The following is a 26297-nucleotide window of genomic DNA, read 5'->3' as shown; positions in this document are numbered from 1 at the left end:
GCTGCGAAAAACAGCAGTGAACGAACGGGTCAGAATGACCCCCATGGTTTTGCCGATTAGCTAACAAATTTGCTGCTGCGATCAGGTCTGAATTAAACCATTCACTTGGTGATGTATTTTGCACAGATTTCTATTTATTGTATATATGGCAAACATTTCACATAACAGTTGACCTATGGTGAGGAAGTAATGTGCAGCTATACCAGTAAATGAAAATTGTGCATAAAATTAATTGTACATTTCTCACTACAGTGTTTCTCTCCTTGGCATTCTGGGCAATGATCTGTGGGATGAGGAGTGATATGAACTTGTTGCAGGAATGTAATGAAGATCCTGAATATGAAGAGTTACTGAATATTGCTAAACATGGATTGCCTTCTACTAAGACGCTTCATCAAAAATACATTGTTATTGTTGGTGCAGGAATGTCTGGACTTTCTGCGGCTAAAACTTTACTAAACGCCGGCCACAGAGTAAGTAGATGAGTCTATGTTATATTGCAAAGCTTGTTCTCATCATAAATTAAGTATAATCATATCCAAATTCAATTTTATTGCTAGTTTTGGGGCAAAGGTGATGTACTAAGGATGTACGATTAATCTCGCAGAGAGATAAAGTACCAAACAATCAGCTTATCAGTCTTTTATCGAGCACAGCCTGTAAAATGACAGTTAGAAGCTTATTGGTTGCCAATACTTGATCTTCCCCAAGATGTTAAATTCCGGTTAGTGAACATTTATCAAGAACAGTTTAGAAATATGAGCAGGAGACTAGTTAGTGGGGGTCATTCTGACCTGATCGCTCGCTGCAGTTTATCACAGCGCAGCGATCGAGTCGGAACTGCGCATGCACCAGCGCAGCAGTGCGCTGGCGCATGGCAGCCGTTGTTGCCTAGCGATCGCCTCTGAGACAGAGGTGGTCACTGGGCGGGAGCGGGGGCTGAACGGCGGCTCGGTCCGGCCAATGCAGGCGTGGCCCGGACCGTTGGGGGGGGGGGGGGGGGCGGTCCATGGCGGCTGCGTGATGTCACACGCAGCCGATGCGGGCCAGGGAGCAATGAATAGCTCCCGGCCAGCACGCTAAAGCTGCGCTGGTCGGGAGCTACTCTTGAAGTGCAAAGGCATCGCCGGTGTGCGATGCCTTTGCGCTTCTGCGGGGGGGCCGGCACTGACATGTGGGGTGGGATAGCCCTGTGCTGGGCGTCCCCCCGCATGTCAGTGTGAATGATCGTAGCTGTGCTAAATTTAGCATAGCTCCGATCAACTCGGAATGACCCCCAATAGGCCTAATTCAGAGTTGATCACAGCAGCAAATTTGTTAGCAGTTGGGCAAAACCATGTGCACTGCAGGAGGGGGCAGATATAACATGTGCAGAGAGAGTTAGATTTGGGTGGGGTGTGTTCAAACTGAAATCTAAATTGCAGTGTAAAAATAAAGCAGCCAGTATTTACCATGCACAGAAACAAAATAACCCACCCAAATCTAACTCTCTCTGCAAATATTATATCTGCCACACCTGCAGTGAACATGGGGGGTCATTCCGACCTGTTCGCACGCTGCGGTTCATCGCAGCAGTGCGAATGGGTCGGAACTGTGCATGCGTGGAGGCCGCATTGCACAGACGCATCGTTGCCTGACGACAGCCATCGCCGGGTAGCGACGCCGCATATTGAGAGAGCGGTCGCAGCGGCGACCGCAAGAAGATTGACAGGAGGAAGGCATTCCGGGGTGTCAATTAACCGTTTTCCGGGCATGGAGATCCGAACGCTAGCTTGTCCAGGCGTTTGGAGGGTGGATTTCTGATGTCAATTCCGGGACCTTCATCGCTGGATCCATTGCACAGGGTAAGTAACTGCAGGGCTAGTCTTGTTTTACACAAAAAATTTTAGCATAGCAGGGCTGCACAAATGATCGTAGCCCTGCTATGCTAAAATACACTCCCCCATAGGCAGTGTCAAGTTAATTGCACGAGCAGCAAAAAGTTGCTATGTGCGATCAACTCGGAATGACCCCCATGGTTTTTCCCAACTGCTAACAAATTTTCTGCTGCGATCAACTCTGAATTACCCCCACTAACAATTTACTTCCTTGATGGTACCACACGGGGCACCAGATGATGTCATGATGGATGCATTACCAAGGACTATATATCAGTGGGAACAGTTCAACAGAGGAGACCAGCAGAGTCAGTCATCAGAACAGCAGTAAACCCGTATGAGTAGAGTAAATCTAGATACACACTTGTCAAATCCTCAGGAGGTCGGACTCCCAACGGAACAATTGGGAAAGTGTTTACCCTCCCCGAACGACCCATGCACCCAATCCTGGTCATCTATCGGCCAGTGTTGTAAAGTGTATGCTTTTGAGACCAGATCTAACGACTGATCTCCAGTTCCGGCAGCTCACCACACCATGTACATGGCGGCAGTGCTGGATCCATTGAAGGTTGAAGGCATAACGGCAGGCCTGGACCCTGGAGAATCCAGTCCCCTTCAGCCATTACTGCAGCGTTCGGCAGTGTGCATAGGGCAGCTGTGGTGGGTTTCCACCACTGTCCTATGGGCACAATGGCGGTGCAACCTGTTAAAAAACTGACACCATTTTTAACGTTTAAGATGTATGTGGTGAGCCAAGTGCGGATCACAGTGTCATTGCCCCCTTGTGCCGACTAATATAAGCCAGAGTGAGGCAGCAGCTGTCAGTCCAATGGCGGGGAAGGAGTGGGCAAGAGCTACTGAAGACAGAAGATGCCAGAAGTCCTGGGGAGGCAGCGGTCACACAAAAGAGTTTAAAAGCCATTGCCCCCCAAGTAAAGATGCTTGTAAAAGATGCCGGAAGTCCTGGGGAGGCTGCAGTCATACAAAAGAGCTTAAAGTCCGCTGTCCACCAGGCAAAGGTGCTGTTCACTAAATTATTTCAATATTTGGTTTCCTGTTTTTATTTTATTATTATCTTTACTGGCGGACTACAGGTGCCAGTGGGCCCTTAATGTCTGGGTTTGCTGGCACTTAAGGTTCTCCATGTGCTGCATGGCGGTTCTGGCTTCCCGGGATCTGTAGGCCACCTGTAAAGAACAATTTTAGCATACCATGAACCCTGCACTCACCATTTTATTTTTGGGGGTCCTGGTTTCTGAGGAATTTCAGCCCAGGGCTAGCCAGTTTGGGGTCGGTTAATGTGATGGCAGTGGGACTGCATGTTGTGTGTACCCCTGCTATGGCATTATCCTCTTGGTTCAGCCTGGTGCTGGTTATTGCAAAATAGGGGAAACCTAACGGAATTTATCTCCTTAATTTCCAATAGCAGATCAGGCTCAAAGGTCCAGGGCTGGTTATTGATAAGGGGGACCCCACCCTTTTTTTTTTTAGAATAACCATTAATTAATGATTAAAATAACCTGTCCCCATCGGGTCAGGTCCCCATCTAGTTAAGGTCGACAGTCATAAGGTCGACCACTGTTGGTTGACATTAACATGGTTGACATGGAAAAATGGTTGACACGTGAAAATAGTACACACGCGACAGGTTGACGCATACAAGGTTGACGTGGAATTTTCAACAGTTTTTGATGTAGTTTTTTCCGAAACCACAAGTAGTGCACCGCATCCCCTTGCATGGCTCACTTCGCCCGCCATGCTGCGGGCAAGGTGCCTCGCTCTGTTACCGCTGCACTCATCAGAGGTTACTCTTCCCAATCGTAGTCCACGTTGGATGGTAAAGTACTATATGAAAAAGTAATTTATTTATTTTTAAAACCACGTCGAATTTTTGATGTGTCAACCTGTCCCGCATTGACCATTTTAATGTGTCGGCCTTTTTTCCTATCTCGACCATGTCAATGTCAACCAATAGTGGTCGACCTATTGACTGTTGACCTAAATAGTATCCATCCGAACTACCATCCGAATACCTCCCCATCCCCCAGCCACAATGATACCATACCTCCCAACATGACCCTCTCCAGGAGAGACAAAATGCTCTGCTTCTGGACTTTTCTCTTTATGATTGCCAGCACCTGTGTTGAACAGGTTAGTGCACAGGTTCTCAAACTCGGTCCTCAGGACCCCACACAGTGCATGTTTTGCAGGTCTCCTCACAGAATCACAAGTGAAATAATTAGCTCCACCTGTGGACCTTTTAAAATGTGTCTGTGAGTAATTAATACACCTGTGCACTTGCTGGGTTACCTGCAAAACATGCACTGTGTGGGGTCCTGAGGACTGAGTTTGAGAACCCCTGGATTAGTGCATAAGAAAGGTGTTTCAGCACAGGTGATGGCAATCATAAATTAAGAGGGAAGTCCAGGAATAGAGCATTCTGTCCATCCTGGAGTGGGTCATGTTGGGAGGTATGTAATACTAATATTTTCCCCACCCCCCATTCAACATTGTCATTAATATATTTTCCCGAAACATAATAAATCCTCCTTCCCCCCAACCAAAATTATATTCTTTCAGCAGATTGTACAATATTTATGCATGGATGCAAAATCTGCCACCAGGTCTGCAGTAGGATTGTATAAACAGTCTGATCTCCTGTGGCTTAAACAAATGTGTACCCAGTCTAAGATAACACAAGTAGTTAATTCTAGCAACACAACCTAAGCAAAGCTAGATTACACAAGCAGTGTTCAGTCCAGATAGCATAAAAAGAGCAGTTTTGTTGCACAGGCAGCACACAAGGTAAAAGGGCAGGCAGGCATGGGATATTAACATACTTGCATGCACTCCCAGAATGTTGGGACGTCCGAGTTATTCCGGACTACCAGGAGAGTAGGCCAGCATCCTTCCTGATCAAAACCAGTCTTTGTTCAAGGGGCTAGTCCATTGGCGTTTCTATCATGGGTGCAATTTGTGGGGTGCACACGGTTTCCTGGGTCCAGGGGGGGGCACACCACACACAATGCACCCATGTTGTTTTAATATTTACCTTTCCGGAGTCCCGCGATGGGTGCTGCAGCTGCTGTGGCTACAGCAGCCGCAGCAAAAATCCTACACAAAATGGCCGCAGAGCATGTGAAGTATGAAATTTGTCCTCGGACCATGGCGGGTGCCATGTTTCTGGAGACCTGCACAATACCAGAACTTACGGTGCAGTGGAGAGGAGGGGGCCCACCCGGAGTCTGCCCACGGGCCACCTCCTCTCTTAAAACGCCTCTGGGCTAGTCGGCAGATATTTCTAGATTCCGCGTGAAGCTGTCTCAATCTTCACTTCTTCAGCAAAGACGCGCAATGATTTTCCATACTATATGGCAGAGCAAGTATGAAAATGAGACGAGAAAGGCCATCTTGGACATGTTAAAGGTTGTTTTGCAAAGAAGCAAAAGAAAGACTGTTTGATATGTCTCTCTGAGAGACATATCAAACAGTCTTTCTTTTGCTTCTTTGCAAAACAACCTTTAACAGTTCTTTCTGAAATAATGTCCGGGAGCACCACCAACCCTGTTCTGCCCCAAAAGCCTCTTTAGGCGAAATTGGCAGCTCTATGTTGGTCTAAATTGTAATTTGAAATTACATTGTTATTATATTTTTCTATCAAGTAATGTACAATCTGGTCCAGTGCAGACTCCAAAAAAAACCCACCCAGTATAGCCATCTTGGACATGACAGCAACTTGAATACTGTATATGTTTTACTAATTCAAACACCCCATCACCTTTACACAAATGGTAGCACTAGAATTCTGATATATATATATATATATATATATATATATATTAAAAAACAGCCCTCACTACTAGGTCGACACTGACCCACTGACCGACTCATCGCTAATTCTCTTACTACCCGATATGTTAGGAAGATTAAATTTAACATCAATAGGTATTAATTTGATTTTTAATAAACCTCCCCTAAGGGGATGAAAAGGGGGTTGTCATAATGACGTTATTACCGATGCGTAGATTTCATTACATGAATGATAACGCCCAAATGGACAATCGGATCAAAATTTGGATTGCACCTCCAGTGTGTAGAATTGAATAAACTACAAAAATGGTCCTGGCACTTTTTACTGTATCTGTACAGGTCCTCCTCAGGTAACTCCAAGAAGCATGGATTAATATTTACTTACATTAGGACATCTCAGATTTACATCTCTATAGATTTACCATATTTTTAACACTCATTTATAATTACAATCGTGAAAATCAGAAACTCCTGTGCGAAGAACAGGCAGTGCAGTTATCATTTATATGAAAGTTATTCCTGCCACAATCCTGACCTTACTCCTCTTATTCTAGCACCTGGTCTTATGAAATGGGTGTGGTATATTAGATAGACTAGACTTAGGTCGACAGTGTCTAGGTCGACCACTATTAGTCGACAGTAAGTAGGTTGACATGGGACTCTAGGTCGACATGTACTAGGTCGACATGACAAAAGGTCGACATGAGGTTTTTTCACTTTTTTTGGTGTCGTTTTCTCCGTACAATGACGGGGAACCCCAATTAGTGCACTGTGTCGCTTCGCATGTCTCACTTTGCTTGCCATGCATCGGGAAAGGTTACGGTTACAAGTTGTAGTCCATGTGGATCGTAAAGTATGAAAAAGTTTAAAAAAAAAGAAGAAAAATGTAAAAAACTCATGTCGACCTTTTGTCATGTTGACTTAGTACATGTCGACTTAAAGTACCTGCCGAGCTAGAAACCATGTTGACCTACTTACTGTCGACCTAGACATTGTCTACCTAAGTTTTGTCGACCTAAAGACCGGATCCCTTATGAAATACCCCTGCCATCAGTGCTGTAGTTCAGTGTATCCTGTGTTGCTGACTTCATTACCTGAGAAATCTCCCAGGATATAAATTGTCTGTATTTCTGGCTGCTGATTAGATACCTCAGTGATTTCACTTGTTTGAGTAACCTGCAGAATCCTGATTTCAGCAGTTTTATCCCCGACAAACTGGTCTCTCTGCATATCGCTCTCAGCTGGCAGTGAAGCCTGCACACACTGTCCCTGCCCAGCACTCTCAGTGTTCTGAGTATAATCCAAAGTGTGTCTCTCCGTAGACCTTCGCTTCCACTCAGCATTTTGATACTCAGATTGAACACCAAGTTCCCTCCGGCCAAAACTCAGACATGTTGTAGGTGGTCACCTGATCGATTTCAGCCATTCCAGTTGCTGCTCTCAGCCAGCTGTTTGCAGGAGCCAATCTCTGCTCCCTTGCAGTTATAAAAAGGGCAATCTGTGAAGTCACAAGCTGCCAGACAATGTTGTACACAGCCTAGCTCCGTGTCTTCAGTGAAAGACAGTGTCTAGGTCGACCACTATTGGTCGACAGTAAATAGGTCAACAGGGTCTCTAGGTCAACAGGGTCTCTAGGTCGACATGTTCTAGGTTGACAGGTCAAAAGGTCGACATGAGGGTTTTTGTTTTTCTTGGTATCGTTTTCTCCATACAGTGACTGGGAACCCCAATTAGTGCACCGTGCCTCTCGCTTTGCTCGCCATGCTTCAAGCAGGGTGCCTCACTGCGCTCAGCACAGGTTACTATTCCCAATCATAGTCTACGTGGATCGTTAAGTATGAAAAAAGAAAAAAATTGTGAAAAACTCATGTCGACCTTTGGAGCTGTTGACCTAGAACATGTCGACCTAGAAACCCTGTCGACCAATAGTGGTCAACCATGTTGTCGACCTAAGTGTGTTTGACCTAGAGATCGGATACCTTATTTTTTCATGCATTTCTTGAAATGAACTCACTTATGTGAAGATACTTATGTTACAAAACGTTGATTAACATGCAGGGTTAAATTATACATTGTATCCACTCTCTCAATGTGCATGCCGCTGATACTTTGTAACTTGTTTACTAATTAATATCTTTTTCTGATACGTACTACCTGAGACACTAAATTTGTATTAAACAGTGTTATTTATGAACAGGCGCTGGTATTATACTATCTCTGAATAAGAGTGTTTTCTTTTCTGAGATATTCTGCTCTTGGTATATGCTAATAACTAATATTGAGATATCTATACGTCTTACGAAAAGAAAGAACATATAAAGTATTATTTGTCTTATCTTGGTATCGGAAATATCTATATTTTGATTTAAAAATTATTTTTTCTGAGAGAAACAATCTTTTTAATGCATAGTTAATAAATATCATATGTTTTAACAATTAATGAGCGCCCCCCAGGCTGCAGGTCTGTCTATTTTGTCAGTCCCAGGCCCAACAGTTTCTGATGGTGGCCCCAGTGCCATCACCTGCTTTTTGATAGATTGTATTGGTAGAACTTACAGAGGCTGGTAGGTGTCAGCAGTGTGCAATAGATGTCAGTTCACACAGTAGATAACTTATCCAGGATTGAAGGTTTATTAACTGGTAGATAAGAGGATGCAGAGAACAAGATGGATGCAGACAGGAGAATAAGATAGGGAAGAGAATGGACGGCATACTTTACTTACAGTATTGCATGTGACTTCCAGTCCTTTATCCATTTGAGGGGTAGGAGCAGTACTTTTTCGCATGCATCATAACCCAGTTGAGAAGGAATAAAAGTGGAGTCACAGCAAAATATATGATGCTGACTGGCCCCATGCCAAGACTGGAATGAAAACATTGGAAATATGGAGCAGGCACAGAACTCAAAGCCCTGTCAGTGCTTAATTTACTTTATTTTATATTTTAAGAAAAGTGAGCACAGAGGCCCTACCTTGGATAATTACTAACAAGGCATGGACATATACCTCAGGCAGTTGTACTCTAGGAGAAATTTCCCGTGTGGACCGGTCTGACACTGATAAAACATTGTGGGCGGGATGCATCAAGCATCACATTTTGCATAGGAAGCATCCCACCAATGACCGCGAGCATAACGACATTTACTAACGCAGTATGCTTAAATAAAATCACAAATGATATCTCTCTCGGTAAGAACTGTCCTTTGCGATGGTAAGGTAATGAAGCATCCCTTGAGGAGCAGTAGATGGCATTGACTACCAGCTCCTGGAGACATGTGTACTGCATTGCATATCAGGATGGAGGCCTCATGAGAAAAATAAACTTAAGGTGTAAAATTTACAACATGAAGTTACATGAATGCAGAAGTATGAATGAGTGCAGTATATAGACAGGATGATGTCTGTTTCTCTGCATCTGTTGGTATACAAATAGAGGATGAGGAAATTGAAACTGCTGTGCTTTAGAATCTGAGGCCAGATTTTGACTTTTTAGTCATAGCATTAGAAGACATCAGTGCAATATTAACAACAGACACAGTGAGACAAAGCTACTGTATTACAGGTTCAGGAACGTGTATCATGTGAACCTATTAATGAGACCACTGCGTTGCAAGCAAAAAGTAAGATGTTTAGAAGATTCAATTCATGTACAAATGTTATAATTGTCACAAGATAGGTCACAAAGCAATTAATTGCAAACAGAGAATAGTGGATCCAGTGCAGAGCCAGAAATGTAAGAAAAAGGATCAGTCAGCCCTGAGTGACACAGAAAAGATTCTTGGTATATCGATTCAGTCAGACATTTCAGCTGCAATGAGGAGTGGTCCATCAAGGTAAGTGAGTGTGACCCTATCATGAGCAAAGAAATTGGTAATCAAATGTTGACAGCTACAAAAGTTTGGACAATTAAAGCTCGAAGAGGATTGCATCAAGATCCAAAATCACAGAGATTCGGGGGAAATGCAATAGGGTTTGACAATCAGAAAGTGGGAGATTTTGGTCAAATTCTCCTGTTTTTTTAAAGTGGCAATCATTTACACAGCAAAACCAGTTACATTTCCCCCGTAATACGTATTCTATGTAGTATAAGTGTAAAAATTCTTATCATCATTAGTGTCCTAGAACAAAGAAGTCGCCGAGTTCAATTTGCAAGAGGAAAGTGCATTGTGAGAAATAGAAGTTGGACAATCATCACTACAGGCACAAGACACCAGCAATTGTATGTCATTGATACACAGCACTGCTACACAATGATGACAAATGAGTCACAGTCATTGGAGCTCCGGCACCGAATATTTGGTCACAATGATATGACAGTATACAAAAGTTGCAGAATAGAATGGTGACAGGAATATCAGTGACTTACACAGAGATACTCATGTGTGAAAGCTGCATATTTGGAAAACAGAGTCGGCAACTGTTTCCAAAGTCAACCAACAGAGCTAAAACGTAGGGCAGTATGGATGGTGTAAGGGTTACCATTACTGCCTCACAGCACTGAGGTCATGGGTTCGATTCCCACCATGGCCCTAACTGTGTGGATTTTGTGTGTTCTCACCAGACTTTCATTTGTTTCCTCTGGGTACTCTGGTTTACTCCCACAATCCAAAAATATACTGATAGGTTAATTGGATCCCTACAGACTTAACCGTAACATGAATGTGTGTGCATGTACATATGGTATATATAGAGTGTAAGCTCCACAGGGGCAGGGACTGATGTGAATGGCCAAATATTCTCTGTAAAGCGCTGCGGAATATGTGTGCACTATATAAATAACTGGTAATAATAATAATAATAATAATAATAATAATAATAATAAAAAAGCACCAAATAGTACATTACAAAGTCTGTCAGTGGATAGAGATACTTTGTGACATTTATTGATAACTTCACGAGAATGACACACATATACAAAGAAGAAATCTGAAGTAGCAAAGAAAATTGCATACAGCAAGAGACTTGTAAAGAACCAAATAGGATGCACACTCAAAGTTCTCATAACAGAGAAAAGTATCTCAACAGGGAGGTATAACAACTCTTCATAAAATATGGAATAGAGCATCAGTTGACTATTGCTTACTGTAGTGAACTAGCAAATTGTACACTAGTGGAAAAGCAAAGTGTATGCTGAAGGAAGCAGAGTTAGAGAACAGTTATGGGCAGAAGCTGTGTTTACAGCAGCCTAATTAATTAAACCTTCTCCAACAGTTTCCAAACAGGATAAACCAGCAATTGAGGCCTGATCAAAAAGAAAACAAAGTGTAAAGATTTCCAAATGGCTCCTAACATAACAGATTTCCATCTATCGCCTGGACATTTGCTGGCATCAGGAGTCATGACCTAATTAACAAAACACATTTTTAAAGACAGCAGACACGGTGAAGTGATTGGCCCAACTGTGGCTTAGATGAGACTTGGCTAAAACCCAGACTAGGGGGGTAATTCCAAGTTGATCGCAGCAGGAAAATTTTTAGCAGTTGGGCAAAACCATGTGCACTGCAGGGGGGGGCAGATATAACATGTGCAGAGAGAGATAGATTTGGGTGTGGTGAGTTCAATCTGCAATCTAAATTGCAGTGTAAAAATAAAGCAGCCAGTATTTACCCTGCACAGAAATAAAATAACCCACCCAAATCTAACTCTTTCTGCACATGTTATATCTGCCTCCCATTGTTATGGTCTCCTGCTCTGTGCTGCCACGTCGTCATGGCAACCGGGAGACAAGTGCTAGCGGAGTAACCTGAGCGTAGCTGATACTCCGGTTCGGGTCTTTTGCTGTGCAGTGGTTACAGGCTCTGTGCACGGCAGGGGATCCGGTGCTGGTTTTTGTGCTCACAGTCTGTGAGGTCTGAGTGGGGCGTGGACAGCACCTGCTATATAAACCCTCTTCTCAGGTTAGGCAGATGCTGCTGAATCTTTGTTGGTTAGTCAGTTCCTGAAAGCTAGCTAGTACTGTGTAAACTTTGTATTTGTTTGTTGCTTACTGCAAATAGGCCTTGGGATTTGGTATTACACTCTGCCAATCCAGACCTAGCAGTAAGATTGGAGTCAGTCGTTTAACCTGCTGGGGTTCTTTTGCTACTCTGTGAACCTAGCAAGTTTGCGGCTGTATTCTCAGATTTGCCTGCCAAAATCCTTTCTCACTGTGCAAGGTGTTCAGGTGTCAGTTTAGTGGCAGTAAGCTGAACCAGTGCACTGCAAGTGAGGACTAGGATTGTGGAGACTCTCCTTGTGTCTATTATTCCATCTCTGACCAAGGAGTTTACTGCCACACCCGTTGGTAACCCTTTAGGGTTTTGCTGTTGCCCTTAGCAACAGCATTTCGGGTTCTCTACGTATTAAATCACAACATCTCGCTTCTTTCCATCTGAGCATTCCTAATACTAGGGAGACACCCAGTTTCTTAGCCTTTGGGCTTCTCTGTTCACTTTGTGTTTATTTTGCTACCCTATCACCTTCTATGTATGTAAAGTCATATTCCCCAGTCTGTCTGTGAGTTCATTTGTTTTGCATCTCTCTCCGTTCAGACACCAGTACATTCCTGCTGGCACTGGTGTGCATAACACCCCTGCAGTGCACATGGTTTTGCCCAACTGCTAAATAATTTCCTGCTGCGATCAACTTGGAATTACCCCCTAGATTCATTCAGACCTGTTGCTGCTGTTCCAATCCTGCAAAAGCCTGCTGTTTCACATTAACCTCATGTGGAATCATGCTGTTCCTGCCACAATACCAAAGGAAAGAAGATGCAAGCTGGTCTCAAAGTCATTAAAGTGCATAAAGCTCAGATATTGTCTTGAGAGTAAAGGCTACAGATTGAGAAATCCAATTACTTATTATGTGAAGGGATGATGTATTTAAAGAAATAACACAAGTTGCAGAAAAGCTATATTTTGACATGCAGAGCAATATGTGTCATTGGACACAGCAGCTGGAGACAATTCTGAGTCAGAAACTACCAATCTGGAGTTCAAATCACAACAATGGTCATCTGCTAAACAAACATCAGCAAGCCAATCAGGAGATATTATGAAGAGTTTGCAAATATTGCATTTTGTGTACCCCAGGAGATTCAAAATCAAAGTCAAAGACTGAATGGTGTAATTGGATATCTACAATAAGAAAAGAGACTTTATAAAAAATGGGGTTGTTCAAAGTACAAAAAACATGAAGCATCACGACATTGACAACAGTTCAAAAGTTTCAAGTCCAGTGACTGTTTTTAAGGGCTATGTTGTCATGAAGATGGACTTTATAAATTTCCAGAGAAGTAGGCCAAACCCAAGTTGCTTAATTTAATGATGTTCTTTCAGGTGTCTACACCTTTTTTAGAGGTTGCTACGATGAAGCTTAGTTTATATGTTTGTCTAACATGGAGATCTTTGTAGCAAGGGGTGGTGTGCTACTGCTCCTCAAGGGATGCTTCATTCACTTACCAAGATGGGTGCTATAGTGTATCAGTGCATGTGCGGCACCATCTTTCCACTGCGTATGAGCAACATGGTGGATGATGGACATCCTTCCTTAAGCTCCTGAGACCCGTGACATTACGCTGCTTCATCCACTGTTCCAGAGAGCAGCACTGCTACACTGAGAAATGTCAGTCACCGGCTGGTATGAGGTCAGAACTCTTGCTCCACTATAGGCTCCGCTTCACTGTTGAACCAATAACTGTAACATAAGTATAATGTAAGTATAGATCCTCTTCACCAGCACCCTGTGTTTAACCAGTTACTTTTATTGTATAATCTCTGGAAAGCTACACCTAGGCAAATATAACAATCAGTGGTCTTGCTCTAGTTGTCAAGTCACTGCTGATTGTTTGAGACACAATAATGGAGATATTTTAAGTTATATTTTCCTAAGTGAAGAGGTTACACAGAAAACAGATGGTAAGAGAATATGGGAGGAATTGGGACCTTACTGCGTGTAAATATATACTGTAACTATACTTATGAGGATGAAATTAAAAAGAAATGTAAAATTAGTCTTTTCTATTTCAGGTGACTGTATTAGAAGCCAGTAACCGTGTGGGCGGCCGTGTGCTAACATACAGAGACCCAGAGGGCTGGTATGCAGAGCTGGGAGCCATGCGTCTGCCCATAACACACAGGTAAAGCTTGACACCTATGATGCAATCTATGTATTCTGCTTAATCACAAAACAGGATCATTGAGTATTCTGACCTGCACGTATATCCGATTGTGTAGGAAACAGGCTAAACAACATAATGGAAACATACTGTACAGTACATTTAGCTGCAAACACTCCTTACAACTGAACTGAGTTTCCAAACTGATGGATCAAATTTGTTGTTGATTTGGTCACACCTGTTTTTGTCAGACAATGTAATCAAATTGTCCAATCTGACCTACATGTTTTGGTCATCTTAACCATATTTGCAAATAAATTTACCCCCTCTCCTAATCATACACAAGAACACAAATGAACTGCAAGACTTGTACTGAAAAATTCCTATGAACAGCAGATTAGCAACAAGTACAGTAGTTTAATTGGGATCAGTACGTAATCCCGCTGGACGGGATCCCGGCGGTCGAAATCCCGACGCCGGAATCCCGACCACACAATCCCGACAGGGGTGGCGAGCGGAACGCAGCCCCTTGCGGGCTCCCTTCGCTCACCACGCTGCGGGCACGGTGCCTCGCTACGCTCGGCACAATATTATATTCTCCCTCTATGGGTGTCGTGGACACCCACGGAGGGAGAATATGTCGGGATTCCGGCGTCGGTATTTCGACCGCCAGGATCCCGTCCAGCGGGATGTTGACCGCATCCCGTTTAATTAGGTATGGGTATTTCCATTATTCCGGTGCAAATTAACTAACCTCTCTGTACATCCAAATTATGGGCCTAATTCAGATCTGATCACAGCAGCAAATTTGTTAGCTACTGGGCAAAACCATGTGGGGGGAGGGGGAGTGCAGATATAACATGTGCAGAGAGAGTTAGACTTGGGTGGGTTATTTTCTTTCTGTGCAGGGTAAATACTGGCTGCTTTATTTTTACACTGCAATTTAGATTTCAGTTTGAAAACGCCCCACCCAAATCTAACTCTCTCTGCACATGTTATATCTGCCCCCCCTGCAGTGCACTTGGGGGGGTCTTTCCAAGTTGATCGCTCGCTAGCTACTTTTTGCAGCGCTGCGATCAGATAGTCGCTGCCTGTGGGGGAGTGTATTTTAGCTTTGCAAGTGTGCGAACGCATGTGCAGCCGAGTGGTACAAAAAAGTATTGTGCAGTTTCTGAGTTGCCCAGAATTTACTCAGCCGCTGCAATCACTTCAGCCTGTACATGTCCGGAATTGACATCAGACACCGGCCCTGCAAACGCTTGGACATGCCAGCGTTTTTCCAACCACTCCCTGAACGGTCAGTTGACACCGCCTTCTTCCTGTCAATCTCCTTGCGATCGGCTGTGCGAATGGATTCTTTGTTAAATCCATTGCTCAGGAACAATCCACTTTGCACCCATATGACGCGTCTGTGCATTGCGGTGCATACGCATGCGCAGTTCTGTCCTGATCACAGTGCTGCAAAAAACGTCAGTGTGCGATCAGGTCAGAATGACCCCCATGGTTTTGCCCATTAGCTAACAAATTTGCTGCTGTGATCAGATCTGAATTAGGCCCTATGGGGGTCATTCCGAGTTGATCGCACGCTAGCTGTTTTTAGCAAACGCACAGTCGCCACCCACGGGGGAGTGTATTTTTGCTTTGCAAGTGTGCGAACGCCTATGCTGCCGAGCTCTGCGAAAAACATTTTGTGCAATTTCAGAGTAGGTCTGAACTTACTCAGCCCTTGCGATCACTTCAGTCTTTTTGGTGCCAGAATTTACATCACATACCCGCCCTCCAAACACCCGGACACGTCTACATTTTACCTACCACTCCTAGAAAACGGTCAGTTGCCACCCATAAACTCCCTCTTTCTGTCAGTCTTTTTGCGATTGACTGTGCGTATGGATTCTTCGTTAAATCCATAGCTCAGCAACGATCCGCATTGTACCCGTACGACGCACGTGCACATTGTGGTACATACACATGTGCAGTAGAGACCTGATCGCAGCACAGCAAAAATCAGCAGCGTGCGATCAACTTGGAATGACCCCCTATGTACAGACCATTAACATAACAGAATTCCTCATTACATTGCATATTCTCTCTTACACTCCAAACATTCATTTATAAACCAATTCTCTTTTAACATTTTTTTTATTTCAATTTCTATTTGCCTAGTATAACCATTAATTTTGCTAAACTAAATGATGTAATGTATTTAAAAGTATCGATAATGTGAAAAAAGGAACACAAGGGACAGTGTGTAGGCAGAACAAAAAATCCAAAAATGGATCCCAGTGACATATTTTCGGTATCACTGGGAGAGTTATAGGGTATTCAATTATACGTGGTAAAACATTGGACGAGTGTGTAAACAGTCTTGGCTCAAACTGACATTGAGAAAAACAGACATAAAACAATAATGTGACACAGGTGGTAGAAGTGGGAGGACAGGAGGGGGAGGGGTAGTAAAAGGAAACAGAGATTTTGCAAGTGAAAAAAGTCCAAATAAAATGAAAAAATGTAAAATAAATGAAGAAGCCATGTATTGCAGTATATAATAATAGCAGGGTCATGTCCCACTCTAGACCATTGATGGCCAACAGGTGGCTTATAACACGTTTAAAAGGCCAGATGATATGTTACTACAGATGTATGTCGCTTTAATTGATTAAATGCATACATTTAACTTACAACTGAAATAAAGTGTAATGTGAGGCTCAGAAGTGTATCAATTTGCCTATCACTACTGTAGACAGCCAACCTTCCATATAGTTGTCGGATGCCCATCCTAGATGGAGTACAACTAGTGATGTAGCAAGTCGGCTGATTGGAAGAAAGGATTTTGATCACATGACGTGGTCCCAGTACTGGTTCAAGTGGACACTGTCATTTTTCCTCCTTATAGTAATGGCCCTTGCACAATTTGCCACTCACAATAATGCCCCTTACACCATACTGTATGCCACACACATAATTCCCCTTATACAAGATGCCACACACTGTAATGCCCCTTACACATTATGAAACACTGCAATACCCCTTACACATTATGCCACACACTGTAATGCCCCTTATAACATTAAGTGCCCCTTACACCTTATTATGCCACACACAATAATGCCCCATTACAGTTATGCCCCACACAGTAATGCCCCTTACATATTATGGCCCACACAGTTATGCCTCTGACACCATAGTATGCCCCACATAGTAATGCCCCTTACAAATTATGCCACACTGTAAGGCTACACCTACTTTTAAACTTCCTGCTCATCGTCAGGGGTTTCATGCCACCCCTCGTTTTGCGGCTGTGGTCACCTGTATTACTGCAGCATCTTCCTCTGGTGGGTCAGCGTTCCAGGCATTTCTGGGTACCGCTGCTCGTGTCTGCGCCTTTCCGTTACAAGAGGTACCTTTGGTCCTCTAGCTTTGTTATGATCCTGTCTGCAACAATCACCTGGCCTGCATGTCAGGTTTCCTGTTTGTCTTGTGAACTATTGCTGTTGGAGCATATCAACTGATTGCATTCCCTCCAGTCAGAATGCTCTTTGCCTCAGCTGACATTAGCAATCTGCATATATAATGGTAGATGCTCAATTAGCTTAGTGATATCATTCAGGTGCTGGGGGAAACAAAATGCCTTTTTTCTTTCTTTCTGACTTTAGCAACCTATCAGAGACTTGCAACCCCTATGTATATCCTGCCTGCCTTTTATTCTGTGCCAGTGCATAAGTCATTCTGACTCCTAGGAAGCCACAGCCTGACTTCCTAGCTTCTGAGTGTATTCCACAGTTAACAGGGATGTAACCCTTTCTTGCCATATTCCTGGTCTGCATTGCCTGCTGTCAACAGTGCTTCATTCTGCTTTTGCTACAATAAGGTTACTCAGACTTCAGCCATTAATTTCTACCTTCAGCAAACCTGTAAGCTTCCTAGTTCTCAGTCTGCACAACAACAGATTAGTCAAGTGACTGTGTTTCCACTGCAACTTCACTTTCAGGTTAAAGCTCTGTCTGAGTCTCCACCTGTGTCTGCAGCCTGCTCCTGATAACAGTACTAACCACAGTCCTCCAACAAGGCTGTTGTAGTGATTCTGGACTGCCATGTGATTAACCTTTGTTTTACAGTGAGCTATCTTGGTTCAGTGAGTACTTTACCTCCACATCCAACCACTGCACAAAAACCCAGCAGCACAGTCTCTCTCCATCAGCATCCAGTGACAGTTTGCTCTTGTTCAAGCACAGCCATTTACATTGAGTACATTGTGGCACCTTACCTATTTTAGCTTGCACTCCTGAACTCCTTAGTGCTACACTTACTAACAGGTTGCACACCAGTACAATATCATCCAAGTCTGACTGTATCCATTCTGGTTAACGTTTCCAACTCCAGTTCAGTACAAGTATGATCCAGCTCAAGTATTTGACTCCAGTCCAGTCTAAGTCCAGTTCCAGCCTGGTCCAGCACTTGCAGTTCAGTTCCAGTCCGGTCCAAGCCCAGTTCCAGTCTGCTCTATTATTTTGTTGATTGCAGTTCAGTTCAGTATCCAAGTCCAGTTCCAGTCTGACACTGGAAGCAACCCAGTGTCCAGTCTATTCCAAGTTAGTATAGCAACTACCCAGGGCGGCCTGATTCTGTATTCGCTAACTATACTGATGGAGTGGGACAATGGTGGATACTGAGAATCTGTCTCCTCTGAGGAGGCAGCCATTTTGGGAGGGACATTTTCAACAGTTTTCTATAAAGTTGGCCAGACCACATGGAATTCTGCCACATAGACACTGGCCGCAACACCTCCTCCCTCTGCATCAGTGGTCACTTAGTGTCCAGCGAGGCTGAATGTGGGCAGGATCTACTGTTACCAGCGCCAATGTCCCGCACTGCAGGGAAGAAACTCAAAATAAACTGCTCCCGGCAGCAAGGACTGTCTGCTGGAGCTATAGTTTATTTTGAGTTTCTTCACGGCAGTGAAGTGCACCTGGCTCCTTGTCAGGTGGCAGCTAGCAGAGTCTGGAGCTTTTCTGCCTTCCAGTTCCTGCATGGTGCACTGAGTGTAGAGCTGCGGGTACCCAGAGTAGTGGACGCTAGCAGCAGCTGGATGAGTCACCCTGTGGAGGTAAACGGGGACCTTGACTTGCTCAGTGGTGTTCATGGGGAAAAGTTACAAATGTCTCCACTTCACTCCTGATTGTCATATTTAACATTTGTTTATCTGCTAAAAAATGATGAGTGGTTACTGGTATACTACTGTCCAGTACTGGTATACTGTGTATAAAGGGTACTACCACGGCAACTGGGACACTCATGAATTATACAGGTTCTGTGGCTGATTAAACCAGGTGAAATGCAGACTTGAAGTCGATTAGCCACAGAACCTGCGTAATTCCTGTGTAATTCCCAGTTTAAAGGGATAGTATGGTAAGCCTACTGCAAAATAACGCGTATAAAGGGTGCTACTGTTGCATAATGTGTATACTATTACAATATACAGGCAATTGCCCAGTTAGGACATATGAGCTAAAAATAAAAATGTAAAAAAAAGGGGGGTTTGCCAAATTACTGCCTTGCCTTGGGTGACAAAATGACTAATTTCGTCCCTGCCTATTGATTGGTTAATATTGTCACTTAGTACAAAAAAGGACAGTATCACTCAGCATGTGGCTCTCAAGCAACCATTTTTTCAATCAAAGTTTATTTGGGAATGTATATTTCTTATGGATGTGTATATGTACTCACAATGCTATAGCAGATTTCAAGTAAGTTATTCTGCTGATCATCAACTAACAAGATCATGTTTATACAGTACTCACCTTCTAACCTAAGTTTTTCCATGTTCAAAGCCATACTCCAAGAATAGATGTGATAAGATCTCGATACTTCTACAAAATATTTTGGATTGTTACTAGTGAGATGCATTGTAGCTTTAACAAACCTTTAAAATAGTAAAGCTATATTACACTTTCTTACTAGCGTACTATCACTTACTCAGTGTGATGAAATAGAACATTGATAATTTGTGAATAAATTATGGTAATTTGTGTATTGCCATCACTGAATAACAGTACTATATGTGCTGATTGGGTATTCGTGTTTCTGTTAATTTTTACAGGATTGTGCGTGAATATATTCAGCAGTTTGGTTTGAAACTGAACCCTTTTATTGTATCAGATGACGACAATTTTTATTTTTTCAACAATATAAGAAAAACATACAAGGACGTTGAGAAGACACCAAACCTGTTTGGATTCCAACTGACATCTGAGGAAGAAGGAAAATCTGTTGATGATCTGTATTCTGGGTCAGTAGCCAAGGTACACTATACAATTTTCCTGTTACACGTGCTCCTTCTTTATACACCCCCCTTAAATTGCTAGCCTCACTTGCCACCTATACTAGCCTTCTGCACATGAATATGTTTTAATTCCACTTTCTCTCACCCTCTTTATAATACCACTCTTGCTGTAATATCACTTTTTCTAATGGACGTGTTTCATATGCAAAAGCCTGTACATTTAGGCTCTAACTGTAACATATATTAATGTATAACTAAAGGCTTTTTTATATTTTGTTATATAAAATTTTAAAAAAAGTTTGGTAACTGCTCTTATCCAATAAGTAATGTCATTCAGGTGCATGAAAGGGAGGGGTTATTCTGAACAAGAAACATTGGTATCCCCCAGCACACTAGATGACATCAGCAACAGGATTTCATAACTACATGGTGGTAGGAATTGCAGAGATCTCAGTTGCACACATTTGCAAAGGTATGGGAAGCCCCAGGCCACTTCAAGGCGTCTCTGAGTACTGGGGGTACTTAACATTAAGTCTAAGACCGGGGCGTGACACCCCACAAACCGTCAAGGGCCAGGCACCCCAGAGCAGTACACCTGTGTGAGGTTAAAGTGTAAGTGAATATTAGGAAGCAGAGGATATATATAAAAGAAGATACATGTGAAAAGTATAATTAAAAAGTGACATTAGTAGAAAATTATATGAAAGTGATATATAAAGTGCTAAATTAAATGTTACAGTGTGCTACCCCAAAGCAGCCCAGCCCCACCAGTCCAGAGAACACCGCGCCCCAAACTCATCCTTTAAACTAATACAGCATAGTTAGGAAATCTTGTTTCTGATGTCATCCAGTGTGCTGGGGTATACCAATGTTTCTTGTTTAATATAAAATAACAAATATTTGCATATTACATTAACCTTCTCATATTTGTGATCTCAATTTGTGATCCTCTCCTGGGTAGTCCATCACATCCTCCCTCCTGTCCTGTAGCATTATTACCCACCAGTTGTCATAAAGATACTCTTACATACAGGATGACTTTGGTAGTGAGAGCGAATGTTACCAGCTATTGGTTTAAAAATAAAGATTTTTGTAGACATGTAATATATTTGTTATCTCATGTGACTCCATGTGACTTCATCTTACTGTTTACTCCATAAGAAGGTATTACATCTGTTCTTATTTATCCTCTGTAGTTTCTGAAAAAAATTAGTGCCAGGTATTGCTCTGAAATGTGGAAGAAATTTGACAAAGCTTCTGAACAGGTAACTGACTCTGGCCAGATTACAATCACTGAAAACCTATCTGTAAAATGATTTCAATTATTATTATTAATTATTATTATTATTATTATTATTATTATCCTTTATTTATATGGCGCCACATGGGATCTGCAGAGCCCAATTACAGAGTAATCAAGCAAAACATAAAGACAGTGACTTACACTTCTATACAATATAGGGCCTAATTCAGGCCTGATTGCTGGGCAGCGATTTTTGCAGCCCTGCGATTAGATAGTCACTGCCTACTGGTGGAGTGTATTTTAGCTGTGCAAGTGTGCAAACGCATGTGTAGCAAAGCTGCACAAACTGATTTTGTGTAGCCACTGTGCAACCCAGGACAATCACTTCAGCCTGCGCGGGGCCGGAATTGACGTCAGACACCCTCCCTTCCAACGATTCGACATGCCTGCATTTTTCCAGACACTCCCTGAAAACGGTCAGTTGCCACCCACAAATTCCCTCTTCTTGTCAGTCACCTTGCGATCACCTGTGCAATTACTTTTTTCGCACCATCCCGTTGCTATGCACCGATCCCCACTGCTGCAGTCTGTTGCGCTGCGCATACACATGCGCAGTTGGGACCTGATTGCAGGCTGTGAGAAAATGCAGCCTAGCGATCAGGTCTGAATTACCCCCATAGTACAAGTATAGGATATATAAACATAGCTGCGTCAGTAAACAGCACTGAAATAAGCATCAGGGTGGCAGAAAACCGAGGGATTTGGTGCCATCAAAGGGAGTATTGAAAAGAAGATAGGTTAAGTTAGAGACGTAAAGGCACATGAGGGAAGAGGGCCCTGCTCATGAAAGCTTACATTCTAAAGGGAATATTCTTTGTAAGATGCAAAAAAATTAACATGGTTTGGTCTATGGATAAAAAAAAAAAAACCCCAAAAAACCCAGAAGACATGCACTAGGATATGTATAGCAACTCTAGTCAAGGCTATAATGTAAACATTTGAAACAAATAGATGAGTGCTATAATGGGGTGTAGTACGGGTGACCGGCGGTCTCCTGACCGCCGGTCACCTTACCGACGCCGGGATCCCGGCAGCATACCGACGCCGGGATCCCGGCGGGGAGGGGCGAGTGCAGCAAGCCCCTTGCGGGCTCGCTGCGCTCGCCATGCTGCGGGCTCGGTGGCGACCTGCGGTCGCCACTGGTTCTATTTCCACTCTATGGGTGTCGTGGACACCCACGAGTGGAAATAGTCCCTGTTGGTCGGCATGCCGACCATCGGGATAGTGAGCCGTCGGGCTCACGGAGGAGGTCATGTGACTGTCGGTTAGCCGACCGGCGGTCACATGACTACCACCCCTATAATGTATGCAATAAGAAAACCTTATGAAACCTTCATGAGTTAAAATGCTACACAGGATTGCAACAGAAATTACCTTGCATACAGACAGTATTTAAGATCTTTTTTGAAATGATCGAGTTTGGGCAGTGCTTAAAGTAGGGTGGTATGGGGTAGTACGGAGTACCATTAATAAATATGGTGGTGGTACTCTGTACCACCAGCCCACAGCTGGGGCATAATTTATAAGGAGCATTTTTGTTTGTGGGACATAAAATGGTGTCAGGGCATAACTGTGTGTGGCATAATATGTAAAAGGCATTATGTTATGAACTGAGTATCTGGAACTCAGGGTAGTGGTTGGCAACTGGGGAGTTCCAGTACTCAAGAGTGAAGCTGCGGCTAGATAAGGATGACCGTAGCTAACCCTACCCTAACCACTGACTCCGTTATTCCTCCCAGTGGTTCGTTGGTGCCTGCAGAGCTAGTCTTCTCCTATAGCAGCAGCATTTGAATGGGCAAATTAGGTCTGCCCAGACTATGATGCCCCCAGGTCTTACAAAGTAACAAGGCACCGACTGAGACTGAGGGTAAAAAAGGGGAAAGCTAACTAAGACTAGCATGACTATCAATGGGAGAGAATACAGGGAAAAAACAATTAATAGATTATGTGCGGTGCAGCCACCAAAATCCCAATATAGGAACCAAGATACAGTGGGGTATATTTACTAAGATTTGTAATTGTCGGAATTTGGTTAAAGATTAAACACGAATGACATCGGCAGTGATAATTTACAACTTTTTGGGTTTTTTTTACGCCTCATTTACTATGCTGTCGTATTCTGCATTGTCGTGTTTTCCGATGTCGATGTCATTCGCAATGTCTGGCAGTGTTTTACGGGAGTGATTAGTAAAACACTGCCGGACTTAACACAATGAATCCTGGCTGGATCAGTGTGATCCGTGCAGGGCTTCATTGTGTACCTTAAAAGAAGTATGGAAAGTATTAAAAATCAGGAAAAAAATTGGCGTGGGGTCCCCCCTCCTAAGCATAACCAGCCTCGGGCTCTTTGAGCCGGTCCTGGTTGTAAAAATACAGGGAAAAAATTGACAGGGGTTTCCCTATATTCTAACAACCAGCAACGGGCTCTGCGCGTGGGCCTGGTACAAAAAAAATGGGGGACAAAAGACGTAGGGGTCCCCCGTATTTTTAATACCAGCACCGGGCTCCACTAGTCAGAGAGATAATGCCACAGCCGGGGGACACTTATATTGGTCCCTGCGGCCCTTGAATTAAATCACCAACTAGTCACCCCTGGCCGGGGTACCCTGGAGGAGTGGGGATCCCCCCTCCAGCCACCCAAGGGCCAGGGGTGAAGCCCGAGGCTGTCCCCTCCATCCAAGGGCGGCGGATGGGGGGCTGATAGCCTTTTGTGTAAAAATAAGAATATTGTTTTTTGTAGCAGAACTACAAGTCCCAGCAAGCATCCCCCGCAAGCTGGTACTTGGAGAACCACAAGTACCAGCATGCAGGGGGAAAACGGGTCCGCTGGTACCTGTAGTTCTACTACAAAAAAATACCCAAATAAAAACAAAACACACACACCGTGATAGTACAATTTTATTACATACATGCACACTTACATTCATACATACTTACCTATGTTGACACGAAGAGTCGGTCCTCTTCTCCAGTTGAATCCAGGGGTACCTGTAAATAAAATTATACTCACAACAATCCTGTGTAGATCGGTCCTCTTCTGTTTGTAATCCACGTACTTGGCAAAATAAAAAAACGGATTACCCGGACCACGCACTGAAAGGGGATTCATGTTTACACCTGGATCCCCTTTCCCCGACTGGCGGGACCCCCGTGACTGCTGTCAAAGAGGGTCCCTTCAGCCAATCAGGGAGCGCCACAAGAGTGACCCCACTTAACCTCGCGGTCTATCGCAGACCGCAAAGTTCCCACCATTGGATACAATGGAGCACCTATGCGCTACATTGTATCTACAGTGCGCAGCCTGACTGACAGTTCAGGCGCGCACACCCAATCAGGAGAGTGCCATGACGTGGCGCTCCCTGATTGGCTGAAGGGACCCTCTTTGACAGCAGTCACAGGGGGTCTCGCCAGTCGGGGAAAGGGGATCCATGTGTAAACATGGATCCCCTTTCAGTGTGTGGTCCGGGTAATCAGTTTTTGTATTTTGCCAAGTACGTGGATTACAAACAGAAGAGGACCGATCTACACAGAATTGTTGTGAGTATAATTTTATTTACAGGTACCCCTGGATTCTACTGGAGAAGAGGACCGACTGCTTCATGTCAACATAGGTAAGTATGTATGTAGGTGTGCATGTATGTAATAAAATTGTACTTTCAAGGTGTGTGTGTTTTTTTTATTTGGGTTTTTTCTTTGTAGTAGAACTACAGGTACCAGCGGGCACGTTTCCCCCCCGCATGCTGGTACTTGTGGTTCTCCAAGTATCAGCTTGCAGGGGAGGCTTGCTGGGACTTGTAGTTCTGCTACAAAAAAACAATATTCTTATTTTACACAAAAGGCTATCAGCCCCCCATCCACCGCCCTTGGATGGGGGGGGGGGCAGCCTTGGGCTTCACCCCTGGCCCTTGGGTGGCTGGTTTATTGATTTAAGGGGTCCCCACTCCTCCAGGGTACCCCGGCCAGGGGTGACTAGTTGGTGATTTAATGCCAGGGCCACAGGGACTAGTTTAAAAGTGTCCCCCGGCTGTGGCATTATCTCTCTGACTAGTGGAGCCCGGTGCTGGTATTAAAAATATGGGGGACCCCTACGTCTTTCGACCCCCGTATTTTTTGCACCAGGACCAGGCGCAGAGCCCAGTTCTGGTTGTTAAAATATAGGGGAACCCCTGTCAATTTTTTCCCTGTATTTTTACAACCAGGAGCGGCTCAAAGAGTCCGAGGCTGGTTATGCTTAGGAGGGGGGGACCCCACGCCAATTTTTTTGGGGGAATTTTAACACTTTCCCACTGATAAACATGCACGGATCTCACAGATCCGTGCATGCCTATCAGAACACGGTAAAAAAAAGCAGGTCTACTTGAAAACTGCTTTTTTTTACGATTTGTATTTTTTCACGGCAGTGTTTGGCTATTGCCGGCAATGATTGTGAATATGAATTTTTAGTAAATTACCGAGTTGTATAAAATAAAAGGCGTATTTGAGGGATGGTGTATTAATTCGTATTTTTTTTCTTTGACTTCCAAAAAAATACGAATGACCTCATCACTGCCGAGATTTGTGTTTAGTAAATTCCCGAGATGACACTTTGATGAAAAAACACCAAATCGGTCAAAATCGGGAGCTTAGTAAATATACCCCAGTGTGTGTGAATGCAACAATGCATAAGATGTAATAAGCAACTTAATAAACTGTGAAAGCAACAATGCTCAAAGGTGTTATAATACAGAAATGCAGGCAAGCAGTGTCTGTGTGGAAACTCCACAATAACCTGGATACAAATGACTACCAATGGGAGAGAATACAGGGAAAAAGCAATTAATAAATTATGGGGGTAATTCCAAGTTGATCGCAGCAGGATTTTTGATAGCAATTGTGCAAAACCATATGCACTGCAGGGGAGGCAGATATAACATGTGCAGAAAGAGTTAGATTT

General features: G+C 43.6%; 1 protein-coding gene across 1 annotated transcript in view; it reads left to right on the top strand.

Moving 5' to 3' along the window:
* LOC134965256 (L-amino-acid oxidase-like) overlaps positions 1–26297 on the top strand; it is a 65038-nt gene that overhangs the window by 12073 nt on the left and 26668 nt on the right. The window contains exons 2-5 of the mRNA XM_063941750.1: positions 253–473; positions 13693–13802; positions 19879–20080; positions 21258–21326. Coding sequence (XP_063797820.1) covers positions 253–473; positions 13693–13802; positions 19879–20080; positions 21258–21326 — 602 coding nt within the window. The remainder of the gene's footprint in view (positions 1–252; positions 474–13692; positions 13803–19878; positions 20081–21257; positions 21327–26297) is intronic.

Source organism: Pseudophryne corroboree, chromosome 10 (assembly GCF_028390025.1).
Source record: "Pseudophryne corroboree isolate aPseCor3 chromosome 10, aPseCor3.hap2, whole genome shotgun sequence".
Taxonomy (NCBI): Eukaryota; Metazoa; Chordata; class Amphibia; order Anura; family Myobatrachidae; genus Pseudophryne; species Pseudophryne corroboree.
This window is presented reverse-complemented; position numbering and strand designations above follow the sequence as displayed.